General features: G+C 45.9%; 1 protein-coding gene across 1 annotated transcript in view; it reads right to left on the reverse strand.

The window, feature by feature from the left end:
• Nucleotides 1-21,763, reverse strand: part of LOC144822103 (sterol 26-hydroxylase, mitochondrial-like) — a 208,693-nt gene that overhangs the window by 93,523 nt on the left and 93,407 nt on the right. Inside the window, exon 2 of the mRNA XM_078679228.1 lies at nt 11,177-11,367. Coding sequence (XP_078535354.1) covers nt 11,177-11,367 — 191 coding nt within the window. The remainder of the gene's footprint in view (nt 1-11,176; nt 11,368-21,763) is intronic.

Consider the following 21,763-nt stretch of genomic DNA (forward strand, 5'->3'; position numbering starts at 1 on the left):
CCCATGAGAAGACTCCAGACCATCCAGAACTCAGCAGCCAGGCTGATCCTGAACCTGCCCAAAAGAACCCACATCTCCCAGCACCTGAGAGCTCTTCACTGGCTCTCCATTCAGAACAGATGCTACTTCAAGCTCCTGACCCTTGACTACAAAGCCCTCCATGAACCACCGCCTGAACTTCCACCAGCCATCTAGAAACCTCCGCTCCACTCATCTCACCCTCGCTCAGACACCGCGCATCTGCTGCACTGCAGGATAATCCTTCTCCCACCTCACCGCAAAAATCTTAGAATGCCCTTCCACTCCACCTTACGAACAGCACCCTTGTTGGCAGATTTCAGGGAGGGGCTCAAAACCTAACTCTTCGACTGAGATCCACAGCCCAGTGCATAGATACCCTCATGGGTGATAAGCTGTGCTTTATAAGTAAAGTTTGAGTGATGGTATGATTGATTTCTGATTTTGATTTAGGCAGAGAAGATAAAGCGATGCATCTTCCCAGTTAACTTCGAGGGAGAGGAGGGTTAGCAATACTTTTTACGGTCTGTAGGAACCTTAAAAAGTTTGCATTACAGGAATTTACTGGTGCTGTGTTTCTAGAATTTTCCCTTCAAACAACTAGTTCCCACACACTAACAGGTATTATTGGTCACTGACCATCCGGTCTCAGAGGCAGATTTTGTTGAGCTACTGGTAGATTTTTGTTATAATTATGTATTGGTACATTCCATTCCCCCTTCTGTCCTTTCCCAGTGGTATGTACCTGGACTGTTGGGTTCTGAGAGTGTGTAGGTTGTTGAACAAGAAACTCCACTTGAAACTAAGCTGGTATTCCAATTGTAGAATGGCAATGAAGCAATGGGGTTCCCTTCTTGTAATATAACATTAGACAACAAAATAGTTAAGATGTTAGCAGACTCTTGCTCCCCTATACCTTGGTGGATGTGAACCTTTTTACTAAATTGTTTCCTGATTTGCAGAAGAATTGACAAACTCAGGACATCAAACCAGGTGGTTACAATGGTGACCCCAAACCATTATTGGGTTTGATAACCATAGAAATTGGCTTTAAAGGGAGAAACACTGTGGGTAAAATGTATGTCACAGAGAATTAATTTACTAGGTTGAAGGCACCAAAAGGAGCTTGATATTAAATTTGACCCTAACAGTCCCGGTCAAGTTCTTTTGGTGGATCGGTCAGTGGGGGGGCAAGGATGTCTGCAGTGATTTTCCAGACGTATTCACTGACAAGTTGGGCTTGCTAAAGAATTACCAGCATTGCATTATTTTCAAATCGAAAGCAAGTCCCGTTTCACATAAAGTAAGGCCAACACCTCATATGATGCATGCCCCTTTGAGAGATAAATTAGACAGATTGTTGGCTTTGGGTGTCATTGAGCCTATTGAAAGCTCACATCAGTTGGCTCCAGTAGTTCTTGAAGCTAAAGCATTCAACAAGGATATACAGCTTTGTATAGATCCTATATATCTCAATGATAACATGTGGGTGGCTAGGCATCCCATGCCAAGTATGAAATACTAACCTTAATTAAGGGCACAAGTTGTTTCAGTGTTTTAGATTTCTCCTCTGCTAATCACAATGTACAGCTACATCCGGATTCATGCCATCTGACTTCTTTTATCACTCCTGTTGGTGCATTCCAGTACTTATGCATGCCTTTTGGTTTGGCATCCACAACGGCTGCCTTTCAGAGGGTCATGCAACATGTTTTGAGAGACATCCCTGGAACGTTATGTTTCCAAGATGGCATCTCATCTATGACAAGAATGTGGATAAACACAACTTAATGCTTAGGAAGGTTTTGACAAATCTACGGAAAGCAGGGCTCCCTTTGAAGAAGCGCGACGCAGCTCCAGCAAGGCTTGGGGTGCCCCTATGCCTAACATGCTGCGTCAATCCTTACGCCTGCTTCAAGCAGCCACAGGGTTTTGACGCAGCATGGCCGTAAAAGTGACTGAGTGAAAGCTTGTAGATTTCATTCAGCCACTTTTAGGAGGCGTTCCTGTGCCGGAACGCCCCCCCCTCCCTGTGCATGAACGCCCACATGTGGCGCAGGGCTTTACAACGTGAGCATTTCCCTAGATGCGTCACGTTGTAAATACCCCTCAGCATGGCGCAAAGTGACGCAACGGCGGCGCAAATGTGGTGTACGGCGCTTGTAAATCTGCCCCACTATATCCCTAGACAGCACAAAACTTAAGTTGAATATTGTTAAAGCGATTCAGAATACGGTAGCCACAGCCAATATTGGGGATCTTCAATCCTTCTTGGGATTGTCAGAGTACTATTCAAAATGTGAACGGAACTATGCCAGCATTATGGAACCTTGGTGTGGATTACTAAGATCCAAGTCCCCATTCATTTGGAATAAAGAGTGTTAGGATGCTTTTAATTCTCTGAAAGCTGGTATTGTAGCATCTTCATCCCGAGGTAGATTCTATCCTACCAAATCTACCCTTGTGAGCACTGATGCTAGCTACAAGGGGTTGGGTGCTAGTTTGACACAGCGGGTGGATGGAAAAGAACAAGTTGTAGTTTTAGGCTGTAGGACCCTACAGGGAGCTGAGAAGAACTATTCGATAGTTGAAAACAAGGCCCTAGCATGTTTTGGGCAGTAAGGCATTTCAGATTTTTTTTATGGGGTATACAATTCACCATCAAAACTGACCATAAGATTAATGTATGCTTTCACCACGAAGGGGTTCCCTTAGAACTACACCCAGGACAGCTAGATGCATCCTGGGGTTGGAATGGTATAACTTTAAAGTGAAATATTTACCTGGGGCATAGAACGTGGTTGCAGATTTTTTGTCCCATTCTCCTACAGTACTGGACGAAGAAACTGACATTGAGGAAGACAAAGATCTCATTCTTAAATTGACAAGTTTGAGCAAAGAAAAGTGGGAGGAGTGTGTTAAATTTGACATTGTAATGGGATCATTGAAGGAATACATAAGGAATGGTTGACTAGTTGTAACAAATGAAGTTCCTGTGCTAGTGTCCAAATACTGGGATGTGAGGTTGGAGCTCAGTACACAGGATGATACTGTGTGTTGAGGCGAGAAAATAATCCCTCCAGAAAAACGCAGGGAGAACATTTTCAAACTGGCACATGTGGGCCATTTAGGACGCAGCCATATAAAAATATATATGCTTAGATTACTGGTGGCCGGGAATGGATACCATGGTTGAGACCAAAGTGAGAGATTGTATGGAATGCAGGATGAGTGAGAAAGTCCACCAAGCCAGGAAGCCACCCCTTTCTCCTGTGGAGGTCCTGAATAGCCCATGGTCTTAATTAGCACTTGACATAATTGGCCCCTAAATCTGGAAATGTAGAATGAACGTTAGATTCATGCGTTGGTGGACTATCACACTTGCTGGGTGATGTTCAAATGTGTACATCAAATTAATACTAGCTGTCTTATCAAGTTCCTGGAAGGGGTATTTTTGATGAAAGTATTTCAGATATTTTGGTATCGAACAACGGTGTGCAATTCACCTCGGAACCTATGAAAGAATTTTTGGCTGATCTCAAAATCACACGCCACAATACTGTGTTGTATTGCCCTCATGCGAATGGTTTAGTTGAAAGAATGAATCAGATGATTGGAGAGTGTTTGCAAAGGGCAGAAACTTTGGGTACCCCCGCTGTAACTGCCTTACGTGACAGTTTCTGGGCGTATCGCACCACACCAAACTGTGTTATGGGCATTGCTCTTTTCACATCTTTAAAGGGTAGAGTTGCTAACACCAAGCTATCAACTTCATGGTTAAAGAAAAAGGATGTGTGTGCAGTGGACAGAAAGGACATCTCTATGAGAGTTGCCATGCACCAAGACAAGTACAAGAACAGATATGACTGGACCAAGCATGTGAAACATTCAAACTTCCAGGTGGGGGATTGGGTCGGCATAGACTTTCCAAAACCACAGTGGAAAGGTGCCATCAGGTATTCTGAGCCCTTCCAAGTAACCAAGGTAGGCAGAAACGTTGTTCATCTAGAGAATGGTCAAACCTGGGTATGGACAAAATTGTTCCACACAGATCCGCTTGTGTGCCCAAGGTACACCCTGTTTCAGGAAATGTGAGTATGGATGCATTTGCTGATGTTCCCAGGAGATCCCCAGGGAAAGAAATGACCTCCGGTTTGGCAAAATGATTACAGTATAAGGTGAATTGAATCTAGTTCTACAGTATAAAGGGTATATTCTGGTCCTGCTCAACCTATTTCTTTTTCTGCCCCCTATCCTTTCCTTTCTCCTCTTCTCAGGCAATCAGCTACTTATTGTTTACCACTGCTGTGTATCAGTTTCCCTGTTAGCTTTACCTTTGTTTTATTGCTCTCCTGTGTATGGGAGGTGTGTTATAATTATGTATTGGTACATTCCATTGCTCCCCCCATCCTTTCCCAGTTGGTATGTACTTGAACTGCTGGGTTCTGAGAGTTCCACAGCTGTCTGGAACCTGTGGTGGTGGAGAGATGGGAAAAAGGTTTCACCGATGTTTTCCAGAGTCTTCTCTTATGTAACAATTGTATAACTCTGTTGCTCCTACCACTCTGGGCTTTATTACTATTAGCTGGCTTGAGCGTTTTGGGAAGGCATCTCTGCTGTCTCACAGGCAGAGGATTTAACAATATCAGTAGCTGACATAGGACTTGATAATGTTTTCACTGGCCTGGCACAAAGATGCTCAGTTGTTAGGCTTAATTTTTGGTACAGCTCATTCAGTGATCTTAGATGGCAATTCACCTCTGGCATTGACAAATAATTTCCACGTCCAATGCCGTATACATCCATCACCTGGATGTCCACAACCTTGGTCTGAAAAAAGGCAACCCTGTTTTCGTTCTGCCATTGGCCAAATTGGGATCTTTTATCCTAGCGAAATCCCTGGCCCGCACAGATCTCCCTCAGCCTATGACTAACGGGTCAACTAAGCCCCTGACACTGTTCTCCCCATAAAACAGTGTTGTCCACGTAAGCGACCATCAGCCCTATGTTGCAATGACGTGTTGAGATCCCAGAGTTTTTGCAAAGTTATGAATAAACGCTGGTGCGATAACTATCCTCACAAAATTAAACTGGAGTTCAGGTCAGCTCTAAAAACAAAAAAAAGTCTTGTGCTCCTAAAATTGTTTATGAAGTTAATCCGAGCTAAAGACAGTGGCAGCCGGTGAATTTTGAACATGTTGGGCGTAAAAGTAATTTGTGGCTTCCACCTAGAGAGCAAAGTGAGTGACACCAAGCGACCCAACAGGGTGTCTGGCTGAAGAACATTTTCTCCACATTCAACAGGGAGGCAAATTAATGCTTATGTGATCAACATTAGCACAAACACAACAACATAACTCAGAACTAGTGGAGGCAAATTGTAAGTGTTAGGCCAAGCTGCATAAAAAGGGAAACAATGAAATACATTTAGCATTTTGTAATAATTCACATGGTTACTGCAAACATTTGCCAGTCTATGCTATTATTTGCAAATTCACTCTTTACCATTCTGGCTACTGAAATCAGCTGGCAGCAAGCGAGTCGAACCTGGTAGGAAACGGCAGCCTGTGCTGTAAACAGCAAAATCAGCCGGTGTAATTACAAAAAGTAACTGATCATCTCAAACTTTAAAACACATGAATAGATGCCAGCTGTAAGTAAAAACAAATGGCCACATGTTTTGCGTAGCTCGGAAGTTCACATCTGGAGTTCTGAGTTCATTTCTGAGGGCCACGTAAAGAGCATTATGTGCAGTTCTAGGCGCCACACCCAGAGTACTGTGTCCAGTTTTAGAGGTCATTTGTATTTGTATTGTATTTTGTATTGTTTATTTGTAGAGCGCAGCTATCGCTCCGGAAGGAGCATCCTGGCGCTGACGAGACAATGTGCAAACGGTTGCAAGTGCAATACTAGATAGTGGCCATTACGTAATTATCTGGTAGATTAAAGATCCAGGTTTTAAGATGCTTCCTAAACTGGTTTTCCTGAGTCAGAAATCTGAGGTTCTTAGGCATTGAATTCCAGGCTTTGGAGGACAGGAAGGTTAAGGTCTTACCCCCCCTTGGTTTTGTAGTTATATTTGGCCAATTTTATCAGGTTGTCACCTGAGGATCGTAACGTCCTGGAAGGGTTGTAATGGAGGTAACGCCTGATGAGATACTTCGGGCCTGTGCCATTAAATGCCCGAAAGGCGACGATCAGGATTTTAAATAGTATCCTCTTATGCAGAGGCAGCCAGTTACAGTATGGTATGGTGTACGTACAACCTTATGCAGGCCCCGAAGATCTGTTTCAAAAGCATGGCTAAGGTTTTAATTCGGTTTACTGAGACAATATAGCGCCCGAAAGCAGACTTTCTTAAATGTGCTCCAACCTTGAACAAACTTTGGCATAGCCAATAGGTCTCGCCTTTGGTACCTTATAAGTGTTTAGCCGTGCAACAATTGATGTTGTTGCACCAAGGATATTGTGCTGGATAACTAAATACTTATAAGGTCCCAAAAGCAAGACCTATTGGCTACGCCAATGCTTGTTGAACATTGTATCTTTCAGGAAAACTCCAGTGGCATAACAAGGATGCGATGCAAGGGACGTGGTGCAAGCACGTGGTAATCTCTACAATACAGACATCATGTGGTGCATTGGACCCCTCATGCCCCTTTGCCCTGGTACCACTGCGCCTGTTGCACTACTGATCGCTACTTCCCTTGAAAAATCCTCCCTTTTTTTGTATTTATAAGTTTACTCTGAGGTTGGTTCTGCCTCTGTGTACTCGGAAAACTTTCTTCACTTGTATCCCTTGAGACCAAGTTGCAAGAGATCCTTCACAAACTTCCTGGCATGGGAGTTACAGGCCTACTACAGCTCCTGCTGGCCAATGAGCTAAGTCTGGTCGAAGATTCCCCGCGCGACACAGGTACCCTACGCGCCTGCGCAGACCCTCTGCACTGTTGCGCTGCTGCCATCTGTTGCTGCAGGATTACGAGAGCGAGCGCCGGGCCCTGCTAGTACGGGGGGCGGGAGGGGAGAGACTCTCTGAGACCACAAAACGAGGTGTCAAGGCCCGAGCCCGCAGCTCATGGAAAAACACAGGAAACAAGCTAGCATGGACGCTGAGGAGAAGCGGTGACTATTTTTCAGGTTTTAATGAGCAGTATTCAGTTATTTGTGCCTGAGCAGGAAAGCTAACATTCTGTACAGTAGATCACTGTTTACATACAGCTGGTGAGGGCCGCGGATGCACTGCTCCCCCACGCATTGGAAAAATAAGGTCAGGCCACAGTGAGGGTAGGAAGAGACAGTAGCGAGGCCAGAAAGATCGACCACAGGGGGGTCGGCTGGAACAAGCACGTCATAGAAAAGCCAGATATGAGAGCAGGATAAAGAGAACAGACATATATAGGAGGAAGAGAAAATCAGGTTGGAAGAGAAACTGCAAGGAACCCGAGACTGTAGTAGATAGGGGTGGGAGGATTCCAACAGAGAGAAAGAGTGGGCCTGAGAATACGTGGCAGAAGATATGTTGCATTGAAGCCGAGCCGGTGAACGAGAGATTGGACGACATGAGGCTAATTTGAAACAGATGGCCCCTGCGCGCCACTGCTCGCAGCTTCTCGCTCCCGCAAGATGGATGCCGCCGCAAGCACGAGTGCTTGAAAAGTGCAGACCGATTCCAAAAGGTCATCTCGTAGAGCAGGCCATGTGCGATGCGCTAGGCTCAGCCTAAAAACCCAGACAATTCTATTGGTGGATAGAATTGCTAACACAGAGCTGCACAAATTAGCTTTTGAATACTTATACATTGTATGTTGCGTTAAAGAATTGGATATCTTCTGAATTTGAATACCGTTGAACTGTAAAGCGCTCTGACACCCAAGTTTTGGGCCTTGTTCATGCTATAGAAAACACTGAATGAATAAATAAATAAATAAATAAAATATCTCGTGGAAGCTGGAAGTTCTTACTCTATCTTTAAAGCTAATGTCAATAGTTGTCTAAAAGTTATTTCCTTTGAAGAAGAATAACACATTTTTTGTACATGTGGTTGATTGGCTTTTTAAGCCAAGATAGCTGTTTCTTGACGCTACACCGCTGATAAAAAACAAGCTCATACTCCTTGATTTCGGCCACAAATCAACATATACCTTTTGCCAATGTGGAAGGATCTCCTGGGACAAAAATCACGCAGATAATGTAAATACAGACTTGGGTCCCTTACTCAGATTCTGTACAATTCACCCATTTTGTCGCCGCAATGAAAGAAATAGCCCGGACACTGTTTACAAAGTTTGAGCTGCAAAAAATGAACTGTATGTACAGCATTCAAACTGTTTCCTTCTGTTTCAAGGGAGGGGCTGTTTCAGGTTGTGGCAAGAGTCATGGGATGTATGAACATAGAGCTAGGATATTTACGTTAGCCTCAGATGAATAAAGGGATGGTGCTTGGAAGTACCTTTAAACCAAGAATCCGCGGCAAGTATAATGATGAAACGGTACAGCCAATACCAAGAGGCGCAGAGACAAAAAGAAAACTTTAATAAAAGTAGCCGTGGCAACAATAACTAGTTTATTGGCAGAGAAGCACCTCCTTGGATCTGGTTCTCTTCATGGTGGGCAGCCACCAAGTTAGGATGGACATATACTGTAAGGCAAACGTCCCCAGAAGGTGCTTATTATAAAAAAGTAATATTCTCTAGAAAGATGAAAGTGTCTATGGGGACCTGAATATTTCAGTGAGCAGTACTGGAAAAGGTTACCATGGCCTTCCTCGTGAAACCCACTGTGCTACCTTGAGCACCCACAGGGGGGCATGGAAAGCCTGGAGCATGCAGGGAAGGTGACAAGACTCTGCTACTGTTGGAGATGTCCAGGTCTATGGTGATCCCAGGTGCCACACGCACACAGCAGACAGAGAGGAAGGACTATCCTCATTCCATCTGCCAGGTACCACACAGTAAACACAGAGGAAGGACTGTATAGAGAAGATCCTTCTCAGGTCACAGGTAGGACTACCACCTTTCCCAAAGAACAATGCTGGCCATTTGCTCGTGGTTTAAGACTCTGCAAGGGTTGAGGATGACACGTAAATAGGATTTTAGGTATCATCCCCTATATTTGTCTCCAACCTGTTTTTTTCTGTCTTTCGTTACTTTAATTATCATTCGGAGACCATTGAGCAGGTCTAGAACACGTTTTAAAGCTTTGACTATGTACTAACCAGGGGAAAAATTCCTGCTTTAGGTCATTTCCCTAAATTTATTTTTACCAACTCAAACAGTAAAATGCTGGTCATGCCAGAAAAAGCAAAAATAGGCAGGTGACAACCCTTGCCACAGGAGAAAGAGTGGGTGAGATGATGCAAGGAGGAATCAAACCATTGACAAAAACAAAGCAGTGGGAGGAGGTAACGAGGAACAGACACACCACGGGGGGAGGGGGGCGTGAAAGGATTGGAAGGAGCAATGAGGAGCAGACAAAGGGAGCAGCAGAAAGATGTAAAATAGTCCCTATTGAATTGTAGGTGAAAGGATACATCCAAACAGCCAAAAGAATGAGGTGAGAGAAACACTGCTCCGGACTGCGCCAAGATATTTCGGCAAATTGTCGAGCCAATGAGTGAAAGAGGCGGGCTGAAAAAGCCCAATGGTTGAAGGGAGCTCACCCAAATCCTACTCTATATACATTTTAATAGCACATCTAGTTACCCTGCTGCGCGGTTAAACATGTCAGACATATAAACACTCAGCATAGAGAGTGGAAGGGATAGTGAGGATACTGGTGAAGACTATGAAGGGTCAGGTTGTACGGGTGTTTAGTTTTTCTGTGAGTTCTCTGAATTGGTTAAAATTCATCAGTTGAGTCTTAGGGCCTGATTTAGACTTTGGCGGATGGATTAACTACCGTCGCCATAAGCTGAGTACTTTGCTCCTACCATGACGAGGTCACTCTGTCTGCCAAGGTTGGCGATGTCCGCCAGCCCAGTGGACATGTATTGCATTTGCAGGGACCGCCATCACAGCGGTGCCTGTAAATGCATTGACAGTCGACATGATGGAGATGTACGTCAAACTTTTAATATTTTCAAAAAGAAATTCCTAAAGCAGGATTTTCGTATTGAAAAAACAAACAAACACTAAACCTCTCATCATTTCTCACATGGCGTGGGGGTTGTTGCGCAGTTTTCACTGCCTGTTACTACTGGTTCTACCTGGCAGTGATGTACAGTGAAAACCGTCCTTGTTTATGTAGGCGGTGGAGACGGAGTAGTCTCTACCATCTACTTACTGAAGTTCCACCCAACTTTAAATAGGGCAGAACATTGCTTTGGTGGAGAGAGTACCATTTCCCTGTCTGAATAAGGTCCTTAAACGTCATGACTTTGTCAAGTTTAACATCACTGAAACTCTTTATTTTTCTCACTGGTCAAAAGTAGATTGAAATTGATGCCTTTGTCTTTTGACACAATACTATAAGCAAATGTGATGTGCTGTTGTGACTCCGTAATATCTTCTTTAGACAGTAGCTACCTCGACCCGTACTGTATGACTTTTGTGTGATTGTGGTTTGTAGGTTTGTGTGTGGCGTACCCAGTTCTGATGATGGTCCAGTTGAATGACTAATGAACCAAAAAGCTATTTTTGGGCTACAACTACTTCTATATCTATTGTGCCTCACCCTTTTATGACTCACTTAAAACGTTGTCACATGGATCAACAATGATTTTCATCTTAACATTTATTTTATGCTATTACTGAAAATATTTTCAGATTTTTTGTGTGTAGCTTGTTAAATTATATATTTGTTTGAACATATGTTTGAAATAAGTGCTGTGCTGATTACATACTTTCTGGGCTTCCCTCCCTGTTATTTCTCCTTCTCTGGTCTATTGTGCTATTTATAGTTTAGTTTCATGTGATTTTTTATTATTTTAATATTAGAGTACTCCTCTTAGGGATAACCTTGTTGATTATTTGAAGATCATGACAGGCCAATGTTTAGGCAGGAGGTTGGAATGACCAGACTGGATGGGGCATAAAGGTCTTATCTAAGGCCACAGTGCATGCACCTGTGGGGGTAAGATCCGGCATTCCCTTTCTTATCCTTTAAAAAGCAGTAGAGAGATGACTAGCATTATCTGGCATACAAATCCCACTCTTACTCAGTCAGGGGCCCATAGGCAAACTCTCTCAAGTCCCTGTGTTCTTTCCAGAGGGCCATGTCATTCCTCATGGGGTATTTCCCTTCGTGCCTCAGCACCCACTCCGCAATCTCCGGCGACGCGATGTTCATGTTCTTGTACTGTCCGAATGTGGACTTCCACATGGTCCCGTACATCTTCTTATAGACCAGCTGCAAGACACAAGCAAGTCAGTGGACAATCAGTGGCAGAGCCCATATGGCTGATAATGGTAACTTTAATACATTGTGTAATTTCTGAGTGGTCTAAATAGCAGGTTTTACTCTTACCCAATTTAATGGTACTCAATTTCTGAAGCCTGGAGAATGGAAGGCTAAGTGGACCTTGCTAGCATTTAAACTATTGGCCACCCGAAAGGTTTCTGAAAATATTTCACCACCCTTTAGAAAAGCAATAAGACATAAAAATAGACAGATTCTAGAATCAAGAACTACTGTCCAAGTATGAAGACAATAGAGCCAAAACTCTAAATGAAGCCAAAGTAAAGGGCGGGATGTTACAGTTTACTTTCCGCAGACGGTAGCTGTAATTGCCAGTTGTTTTTAGTGGAAGTTATGAGGGCCTGTGCTGCTCCTACTACTGCAGTGTATGAGTGCGGAGTATGCATATGGACTCTTTCAATCTTGTTGTGCTGAGGAGTGTACACAAGTGGTGAAGAGGATGGTACCACATGCTATGATAAATAGTTTCTTCAGCTCCGAGAAGTAGGTGTTCTAGGAGATCACTCGCTAACTGGCGAAGAATCAAGTAGAAACTGTGGAATGTGTCCAAAGAAGCCTGATTGAATGCTAATTGGTGAACTGGCAAGTCCCCAAAAATATATTTGATGAAAAACTAAAGTTTTGTCATCAAAGGCATATATTAAGTGATCCTCAACCACTGATTGACCCAATAATTGACCTACAGAAAAACAACGTATTGAAAAAACAAACAAACACTAAACCAATGATGCCTATAAGTGAGGCAGTACACAGAAAGGATGGAGCGAAGTGGAGTGATCAGTGACACTGCTAAGTGCAGAGACAGCCTTTGGCGCGGAGTGGAGGACTTCAACTTTAGGAGGCTGAAGGTATGAGCTTTGGTGCCGTTATGGAAAGTGGAAAGTGGAAAAGGATGCTACAGGGCAGACACACAGCCATAATTCAGATGTGTAGAGTGATGTACAATGTTTTGGAACACAGTGGGATAGGGGTATCTATTAACACTTCTTTTTTTTGCCATTGCTATAGAGCAACTAGCTTGTTTACAGAGGTAAGCAAGGGACAAGAGACAGATATGTAGCAACGATTTGTTGGTTAATGTGGCCAGACCAGTCGAGATTGTCAACCACATCCTGGAGGAAATTGAAACATTTGGAATGATTTTAGGGGTTACAGTAAATTGGGTCAAATGGTACATCCCAGCTCTATTTGAAAATCTCTTCCCTCAAAGACTGCAAGAATTTTGCTAAAGACCTTTCTGGCATCTAACCCTGGGTACAAGACTTAAAACCCAACCCACCTACAAGAGTTCCTTTTAATTTCTTCATTTAAATGCACAATCTAAGTTCAAACCCGGCCTAATACTCTGTGCTAAAGTTGCAGACACACATTTTGAAAGAAGCTAAAGCACTAGGGGCCAGATGTACTAACGTGTTTTGCGGGTGCAAACAGGTTTTAGAGGCGTTTGCTACCGCAAAAAACATGTAGCCCAAGTTATTACTAATCCTATTTTGTGAGTCGCCAATCAATTTACAACTCACAAAATAGGATTAGCGACTCGCTATTAGGAAGGGGCGTTCCAAGGGCATCCCTTCCTAATAGCGACTCCTGAAGCTATGTATGACTGTGCAAAACAGTTGCAATTTACCACCCTTTAAAGAAGGGTGGTAAAAAACCACTTACAAATGGGGAGGGGTCACCAGGGGACCCCTTCCATTTGTGAGTGGCTCTCAAAATAGTTTTAAGGGCAGGCAGTGGTCCCAGGGACCACTGCCTGCCCTTAAAATATGAAACTGAAAAGTTTCCTTTTTATTTTTTAAATGCCTCCCATTTTCCTTTAAGGAAAATGTTCTGCATTGAAAAAAACTGCTTTATTGCTGCATTTAAAAAAAACTGCATTATTTAAAAGACATGGGGCCATATGTAGGTGGCCAGATAATTACCGATTCTGTAAATTTACCGAATCTGTAAATTACCGAATCAGTAAATGTACAGAATCAGTAATATGGGATGTAGGTGGCACTGGAAACAGTGCCACAGGCCCTTAGGAATTCGTTATTTACCATGAAATACTATTGCATGGTAAATAACGTATCCTGTGTACATGCACATCTGTACACATGTGGCACACATACATGCCCTAAGGGCATGTATGTGTGTCACATGGCACACAAGCCAGAATCAGGGGTGCAACAGGGTGTCAAAGTGACACCCTGTCCCCGTTGACAAATCGGTAATTTTACCGAATCGGTATTTACCGATTCAGTAATTGCCATTGATTCCTATGGGCCTCAAGGCCCATAGCAATCAATGGCAATTACCGAATCGGTAAATACCGATTCGGTAATTACCGAATCTTAACGATTCGGTAATTGTTACCGAATAATTACCTACATGGCATTTACCGATTTGTAAATACCGAATCGGTAAAATTCGGTATTTACGATTCGGTAAATGCCATTTACCTACATATGGCCCATGGTGGCTTGCTGACCCCTAGCAGGCCACCATCCCTTGCAGTGGCAGACATTCCCAAAGGGGTCGAAAATTGCGACAACCTCCTTAATATATGCATGAGGCATGCAATTTGTGGCCCCATTGGGAATCACAAACAGTGTCTCAGACACTGTTGTGCATCCGAGTTTGCGAGTCACAAATTGCGAGTCGCTAATGCGATGCAATTTGCGACTCACAAATTGATGGGTCATACATTTGGCTCTAGACGTCTTCCTTGATAAAAAATATTAAATCTACAAACGGGACCAACGAGTTTGGACTCCTGAATGGTATCAAATCCTTCATCCCAGAAAATCATTTCAAACAAGTTATTCATGCACAGGCTCGACTGCGTGAAATCAGTTCTTCTAGGAATTCCGGAACTTCTCCTCGCCTTCTCCAACTTGCATTACAAGCAGCGGCCAGACTGTCCACTGGTGTCTGAAAGTTTGATCAGATCTGTCCAAACTTCATCACAATAGACTGCCTTTCCTTTGAAGCAAAATGAGTTACCAATTAGGCTGCATATTGACATGGCCCTATTTATCTGGGAACTAGTCATTTCCTGATTTATGGCGATCCTCCATCTACCCGTGTGCGCCTGTGTGGCCCGTCCGTCCGCTACCCCTGCCCGCTCTACTCTTCTCCACTTTCCTGCTACTGACCTCTGTCCTCACCTGTCCTGGCCCTTAGTCCCTACCCTGTTTATCTACAAATTTTCCCTCGTCAATTGAGATCTAGCTATTTTGTCTGATGCCCGATGGAGCTACCTAGTTTAGCTATATCGGAGACAGGTCGGGGATTTCCCTCCTTGGATGTCACCTACCCAGTCGGTCTTTAGCCAGACTTCCTTCGTCTCTCCTGTCGTCTCTTCCCGCATCCTCCCTCTATTTAGGTCTCTCCTTCCCTCCTCTCTCAAAGTATTGAGACTGAACTATTTTGTCTGATGCCCGATGGAGCTACCTGGCTTAGCTATAGGGGAGATGGACCGTGGATTCCCTCCTGGTCGTCACCTACCCAATCGGTCTTTATTATTATTATTATTATTATTTTAATTTATAGAGCGCGTAGTCACCCATGAGTATCCCAGCGCTAAGATCAATACAACTGAGGTTCACCAAGGGGGGGGCCTAGAACGGGATTAGGGGAAGAGGTGTGTTTTCAATCGCTTCCTGAACCGTAGGTAGTTGGGTTCAGATCTTAAGTCGAGGGGAAGGGCGTTCCAGATACGTGCAGTGTGAACCGAGAAACGCCTTCCACCTGTTCGGGCTTTCTTAATTCTGGGGATGATGATGAAATGTTCCTGGTCGGATCGAAGGGATCTGGGGGCTTTATATGGCTTAATGAATTTTTGTAGGCTTGGGGGGGCCTTTGTTTTGGAGCAGTCTGTGCGCCAGGCAGAGGGCCTTAAATTTCACACGCTCTCTTACCGGGAGCCAGTGGAGGCGCTTCAGCGCTGGTTTGGCTGAAGCTCTGACAGAGGTGTTAGTAAGGATCCGGGCAGCTGCATTTTGGACCCTTTGTAATTTGTTCAGAGTCGCCTCCGGCGCTCCTAGATAGATGGAGTTACTGAAGTCGAGCCTAGAGAGTATCAGGCCTTGGATCAGCAGTTTTTGAGAGTTGGGGGGGAGAAGGGGCAAAATCTTACGCATTGACCTGAGGAGCCCAAAGCAGGTCCCGGCTACCTTCTTTGCTTGTGTTGCAAATGAAAGGTCCTTATCGAGCCAGACACCCAGGCTTTTTACCTCTGGTTTCGGGTCTGGAAGCAGACCCAGAGAGGATGGCCAGATGTTCTGAAGTAGAGAGGGCCCCTTCTGGCCAAGGAGGAGAATATCAGTCTTTGAACCGTTAAGTTTCAAAGATGATTTGTTCATCCATCCTTGTATCTGCGAGAGACAGTTGTACAGATCCGCAGGTTGTTGGCTAGGGTGAGAAAGAGACACCACTAGTTGTGTGTCGTCAGCATAGCTGACGATGCTCACCCCGAACGGAATAACAACCTCCTCCAATGGGGACATGTAGATATTAAATAAAGTGGGGCTCAGGGAGGAGCCCTGAGGCACGCCACATTGGAGGGGCGTGTCGGGGGAGCGGGTGTTATTTTCCCAAATTTGAAAGGAGCGGTGACTCAGAAAGGACAACAGCCAGGAAAGCGCGGTCCCTTCAACACCTACACTCCTGAGTCGTTGAATTAGGAGCTGGTGGTTGACGGTGTCGAAGGCCGCACTGAGGTCGAGGAGGATCACTGCCACTGATCCTCCTTCGTCCAGAAGTGCTCTGGCCTCCTCCACCGCCATAAGGAGGGCGATGTCAGTGCCCTGTCCAGGGCGGAATCCCGTCTGCGAGCTTTTAAGCCGGTTATTGCTCTCCAAAAATTGTGAAAGTTTCCTGTTCACAAGTTTTTCCGCGATCTTACTCGTTCCCGGAAGGAGGGAGATTGGTCTGTAGTTTGCCAGGTCGGCAGGGTCGAGGGAGGTTTTTTTAATAATGCTTTGACCACTGCCGCCTTCCAGCTGGGTGGGACAACTCCCTGTTGAAGAGAGGCGTTAATAAGGTGGGTGAGGGGGGGAGCAATCGAGGGTGCGACCTTTTTTAGAATCCGTAAGGGGGCAGGGTCCCTAGGTGATCCGCTTTTAATAATATTCAGCGTATTTTCGACCTCTTCTTTTGTCACTTGTCCCCAAGAGGTGAGACAAGGGGGGGTCGGGAGGTTATTGGATTCTTTTTCCTCGTTCAGGTTTGTAGCCGGGATGGAGTCGAGGATTTTTTGGATTTTCTCCTTAAAGAAGTTGGCTAGCTTGTGGCATTTTCCTCGTCTGCCTTGGGATCTGGTGGACCTCTCGATCCGGGATCGGGGACTTTAAGGAGTTCCTTTAAAATGGTGAAAGATTCCTTACTGGAGCTAGCGGAGTGTTCTATTCTTTCTTGAAAGAACAGACTTTTGGTGTTACGAAGGGCGGTTTTATAATTTTGTAGTGCGGTATGGTAGGCGTCCTTTTTTTCGTTGGATTTATTCTTCCTCCAGGAGCGCTCGGTTCTCTTGCATTCGTGTCGTAGAGATTTGAGCGCCGGAGTATACCAGGGAGCAGGGGTCACTCTTTTCGTTTGTTTAAGAGTGGTGGTATTGGGAAGGAGTTTATCCAATGAGGATATGATCCAGGAATTGAATTGTTCGTCAGCCGCCACCGGGTCCGTGGGGAGCGCAGGTGTGGAATCTGAGAGCATCCTGGCCCATTCAACTGGTACAAGCTTATGCCAGCGTCGGTCTGTCACTCGAATTTTCGGGGGTTGAGGGGGTGCTATGACTAGGTGCCAGGAGAAGGGGACTAGGAAGTGATCTGTCCAGGGGAGAGGGATGGGGGGGCCCGAGGTAATATCCATGATGTTGGTCAGGACGGGGTCCAATAGGTGCCCCTTAACATGGGTTGGTTCGTTGTTGATCATTCGGATGTTAAATGACCTAAGGTCCTGAAGGAGATCCGACGCTGAGGAATCTGTGGGGTCATTAAGGTGAAGGTTGAGATCGCCTACGAGAAGGAAGTTCGAGGCGGAGGATGCTAATTGAGACACCGTATCAGTGAGGGCGTTGAGGAAATTCCCTGGTGTCCCCGGAGGAGGGTAGATCAACAGTCCTGAGAGGGAGTGTGCCGGGGAAATTTGAAAGGCGAAGTGACAGCTTTCGCAATCCTCAACATTGGCATTACTAGTCCTACAAACCAGGTGTTCTCTGTAAATGATTGCCAGCCCCCCTCCTCTCTTTTTGGGCCTATGTAGGGTTTGAATGAGATAGCCTGGGGGTAGGGTGTTGACAATATCAGCGTCCGTGCTAGCAGAGAGCCAGGTTTCTGTGAGAAACAGAGCATCCAGGCCGTGATCCAGTATCAACAAATTGATTTCATGCGCGTGCTTAGGGAGGGAGCGGCAGTTAAGGAGGCCGAACTCAAGTCTGGGTTTTCGCGAGCAATGTTCGGCTGGGTTGCATCGTGCACAGTTAACAAAAGGTTTACCTTCAGCATGGATGTAGTGGCACTCCTGATTTTTTTCCTGATGGAAGGCCCAGAGCATGTCCCGAGTGTACACCAGACGAACGTGTGGTAAATCCGGCAGAGTACTTGGGCCTGGGTCCGGCTGGGCCCGGACGGGCCCAGACGGGCTTGCCTTAGGCGCGCCTTCGGCGCGCTGACGGCGCGCCCGCTGCGCCCGTCCGCTGCGCGTCCGAGAGTTGCACATGATTTTATGCAGGGAAAGGGCGTGGGGGGGGGGTGGCCTCAAGAAGTGGGCATGGCCTGTGAACAGGCTCGCTCGCTAATAGTGATGCTGGCGCTTTCTTACCCCGTGGCAGCGTTCAGGTCAGCTGCCCGGGTGTTAAGATACAGAATGAGTGCCCCAACCAGCCTAGCAGGTGAGGAATAAGGGTGAAATTCGTAAAATCAATTCACACACAAAGTTTTAAAATACAGCAAATTCAAACAGAGCTCCCGGCTGTGCCTCAGGAGTATAGGATCTGGGGAAGGCTGGGCGTCGGCGCTTTATATAAACAAAGGGGGCGTGGCCTCACGAAGTGGGCGTGGCCTGTGAACAGGCTCGCTCGCTAATGGTGATGCTGGCGCTTTCTTACCCCGTGGCAGCGTTCAGGTCAGCTGCCCGGGTGTTAAGATACAGAATGAGTGCCCCAACCAGCCTAGCAGGTGAGGAATAAGGGTGAAATTCGTAAAATCAATTCACACACAAAGTTTTAAAATACAGCAAATTCAAACAGAGCTCCCGGCTGTGCCTCAGGAGTATTGTTGTCTCTTCTCTTATCCTCCCTTTCCCACCTCCCCCGCCCCCTCCAATACTTTTCTCTCTCCTTTCTCCCCTCTCCTAATGTATTGTTTGATATATTGTGTAATTGTTGATCTTGTCTGATACATTGTTGATCCTCATGTAAAGCGCTCTGATACCTTCGGGTTGAGCCAGCGTTATATAAAACTCTATAAATAAATGTGAGAAGTTGGCCTGATGTATGATGTCTCCAGTTCTGGGGGCACCTTATATCAGTCCAAACAATCCCTTATGGTGGTGGTTGTAAGTCAACCTTAAAGACAAGCTATCCTAGAGGTAGCATGGACTAAGCAGCCTAAAGGCTTAACTCAAGAGGACATGTGAAGCCAGCTGTTTTACCATATGCAATCCTGTAATATCAAATGAAAGGACACCACACAAGTTATATATTATAAAAATATATGTATTTATTCTCAGAATAATCCCCACTACTTTTTAAGAGCAATGTAGCACAAGCGTTTAAACAAAAGCACAGTATAACATATGCAAGTTGCACAGTTATGGATGAGGCCAGTGGCCACTCAAACCATATATAAAAAAATGGTATAACAATCACTAATCGATCAGGGGTAAGGCCTAGGGCCTTGAGAATCGCTGGGACTACACTGGACTAACAGCAGTTAGGACGGGAGTAGCCCGCGGGATTCGGGTGCAGTGCAGAAAGCACACGCATGCACCAATGCAAAGTCAATGGTGCGTAAAAGTTATCGAGTTACAGTTTTAAGAGTCTTCCGACTGGACTAGAAGGACAAAACTTTAGACTTAGACACTAGAGGTGTAAACCACTACAGGAGCACCGGCGTTCAAAAGTTACCTCACCCACAGGAAGCGGGTGCACAGGTGCAAAGATGTGTCGGGTTTCGTCACGAAGATCTAGGGGGCCTGGAGATGAAGATGCTGCAGGCGTCCAGAAGAGAAGTGTCCGGTGTGATCCAAGGGTGGATCGAAGATGTAGAGTACCTGAAAGCAGAGGGGACAGAGTCTGGGTTACTAGCCAGTGACCAGGAAGGAACCAGGAAGGAACCAGGCAATGTCGGGCGCAATCAGGTGCTTGTCGTGAAGCTTGTCTCCGCTGCCATTTGGACTCTGGGGCACCGAGGATGTCCTGGAGTGAATCACGAGCTGTCCCACAAAGGCTCTCGCTGTCAGCGGTGTCGGCTTCCGGATCGGAGTCAACAGGCCTTGGCAAAGGCAACCCACGCAGGATTCAAAGATCGCTTCTCACTCGGACCAGCAAGGTCTGAGTGGGTGCTCCTTTTCAGGGGAGCGAGGGCCAGTCTGGAGCAACCAGACTAGCAGAGCAAATTCAAAGGTTCGTCGGTACCGGGGCCACTAGCCAACGGGCAAGCAACCGGACCAACGCGTCGAGCAGGAAAATGCAAAAGGGCCCCATGCAGCACTCGATGAGTGTGGAGGGGTGAGCTTCGGTGCAAAAGCTGCTCGGGGCTGGAGCTTCTCAAACTCCAATGCACAGCTTCGAGGGAGCCTCGGATGCTGCACGGTCAGCGCTTCGTAGTTTTTCCAAGATAGCCGGCCCCACGCTTCAGGTCGCCTCCACGGGTCTCAGCTCTGCAGGGACTGTGGATCGGGCTGTTAGAAGGCAGGCACGCTGGATCTTGTCGATCTCTGTCGCTCGAGTTCTGGCGGGAACTGCAACAAAGCAAACGTTGAGGTGCTGGATGGTGCCTGTTTGCACAGGGTGGTCATTCCTTGACCACAAGGGAGATTCTTCAGTCTTCCACTTCGAGTGGGATGTCGAAGGGTCCAGAGTTTCGTGTCATAAGTTTCAGTCAGGATAATCTGATGTGCATTGGCACTGCTCCCACCTTTATTCCAAATCTGGGGGCTGGATTACCTGCTAGGTCCCTCCTATGGGTGGGACCCAGGAAGGGGGTGGTTACACCCCTTTCCCTTTGTCTAGTTTCGCGCCAGGACTGGGGCAGGATGGCCCCAGAACTGGTTTGACTGGAATCTACCCGGGGACACCTTGTGCGCCCCAGGCAGTGTCTAGTTTCTTTCAACCCTCCCTGCTACAATTCACTATCTCCTGTCTGGGGTGGTGTGACACCTCCCTGTGACAGGAAACCCTTTTGTCCAGGCGTCCTCTGCCAAGTTTCGGTCAGCAGCAGGAGGCCAGACATGTGTCTGTGGCAGCAGCATCCATTTTATGATGCTGGGACTCTGGTGAGGATTAACCGCGTTTTCAGTAAAGTAACATGTCTTCTCCCTCTAGAAAGGTGGAATGCTACCCCCGTCGCCAGAACTGGCGAGGGGGTAGTATTCCAAAGTGTATGACACCAAACACGACATGTTTTGATAAAGCCAAACCAAAGTTAGCATTAACCGCGAGGATTATAATGCACTTAAGAGTATATGGTATGGCAGTATCACTGGAACAGCTGCACGGAAATGGTTCCGACCTCTGCAGACAGGCTCAGCTCATTCTAGAGCACCATCTCACATAAAACCAAGCACTCTGCCTCCAGGATTGTTAAGGCCTGCCATAGGAGTGACTGATAGGTATATATGTGTCCAGATAGGTTTAGATACAGGTATACTATATCTAAGCAAGGGGTGATTACACCACCTTGCCCCAGCTGAGGGATCAGCCAGTTGTGTCGATTTAAGTACTAGCCAGGGGTGGCAAAAGATATGCTGCAGCCCCTGGTAGGCCTTGGATGCACCTATGCCCTGAGCACCTATAGTGCATGGTACAGGGGCTGACAAGGTGTCCAGTACCAAATTGGTGATGTACCTATAGTACATGTCTGTGAATTTAGAGAGAGAACAGCAGGCTGTGGGTCTGATTAGCAGGCCCACAGCCACATTAAGTCGAAAACCAGTGAAGCAAAAAGCAAAAATTGGGGTGACCATAGGATAGCAGACCCAACTCTCCTACAATAAATAAATAAATAAATAAATAAAATATCAGTTTCATAGAATCACATCTTTCAAAAGTTCAAAACTCTAAAGCAGTTCTTTTCCGAGAGTGGACCAATGATCTGTAACTATACTTTTTTGTGGTGAA

The sequence above is a fragment of the Lissotriton helveticus genome, chromosome 3_1 (genome assembly GCF_964261635.1).
Source record: "Lissotriton helveticus chromosome 3_1, aLisHel1.1, whole genome shotgun sequence".
In the NCBI taxonomy this organism is placed as follows: Eukaryota; Metazoa; Chordata; class Amphibia; order Caudata; family Salamandridae; genus Lissotriton; species Lissotriton helveticus.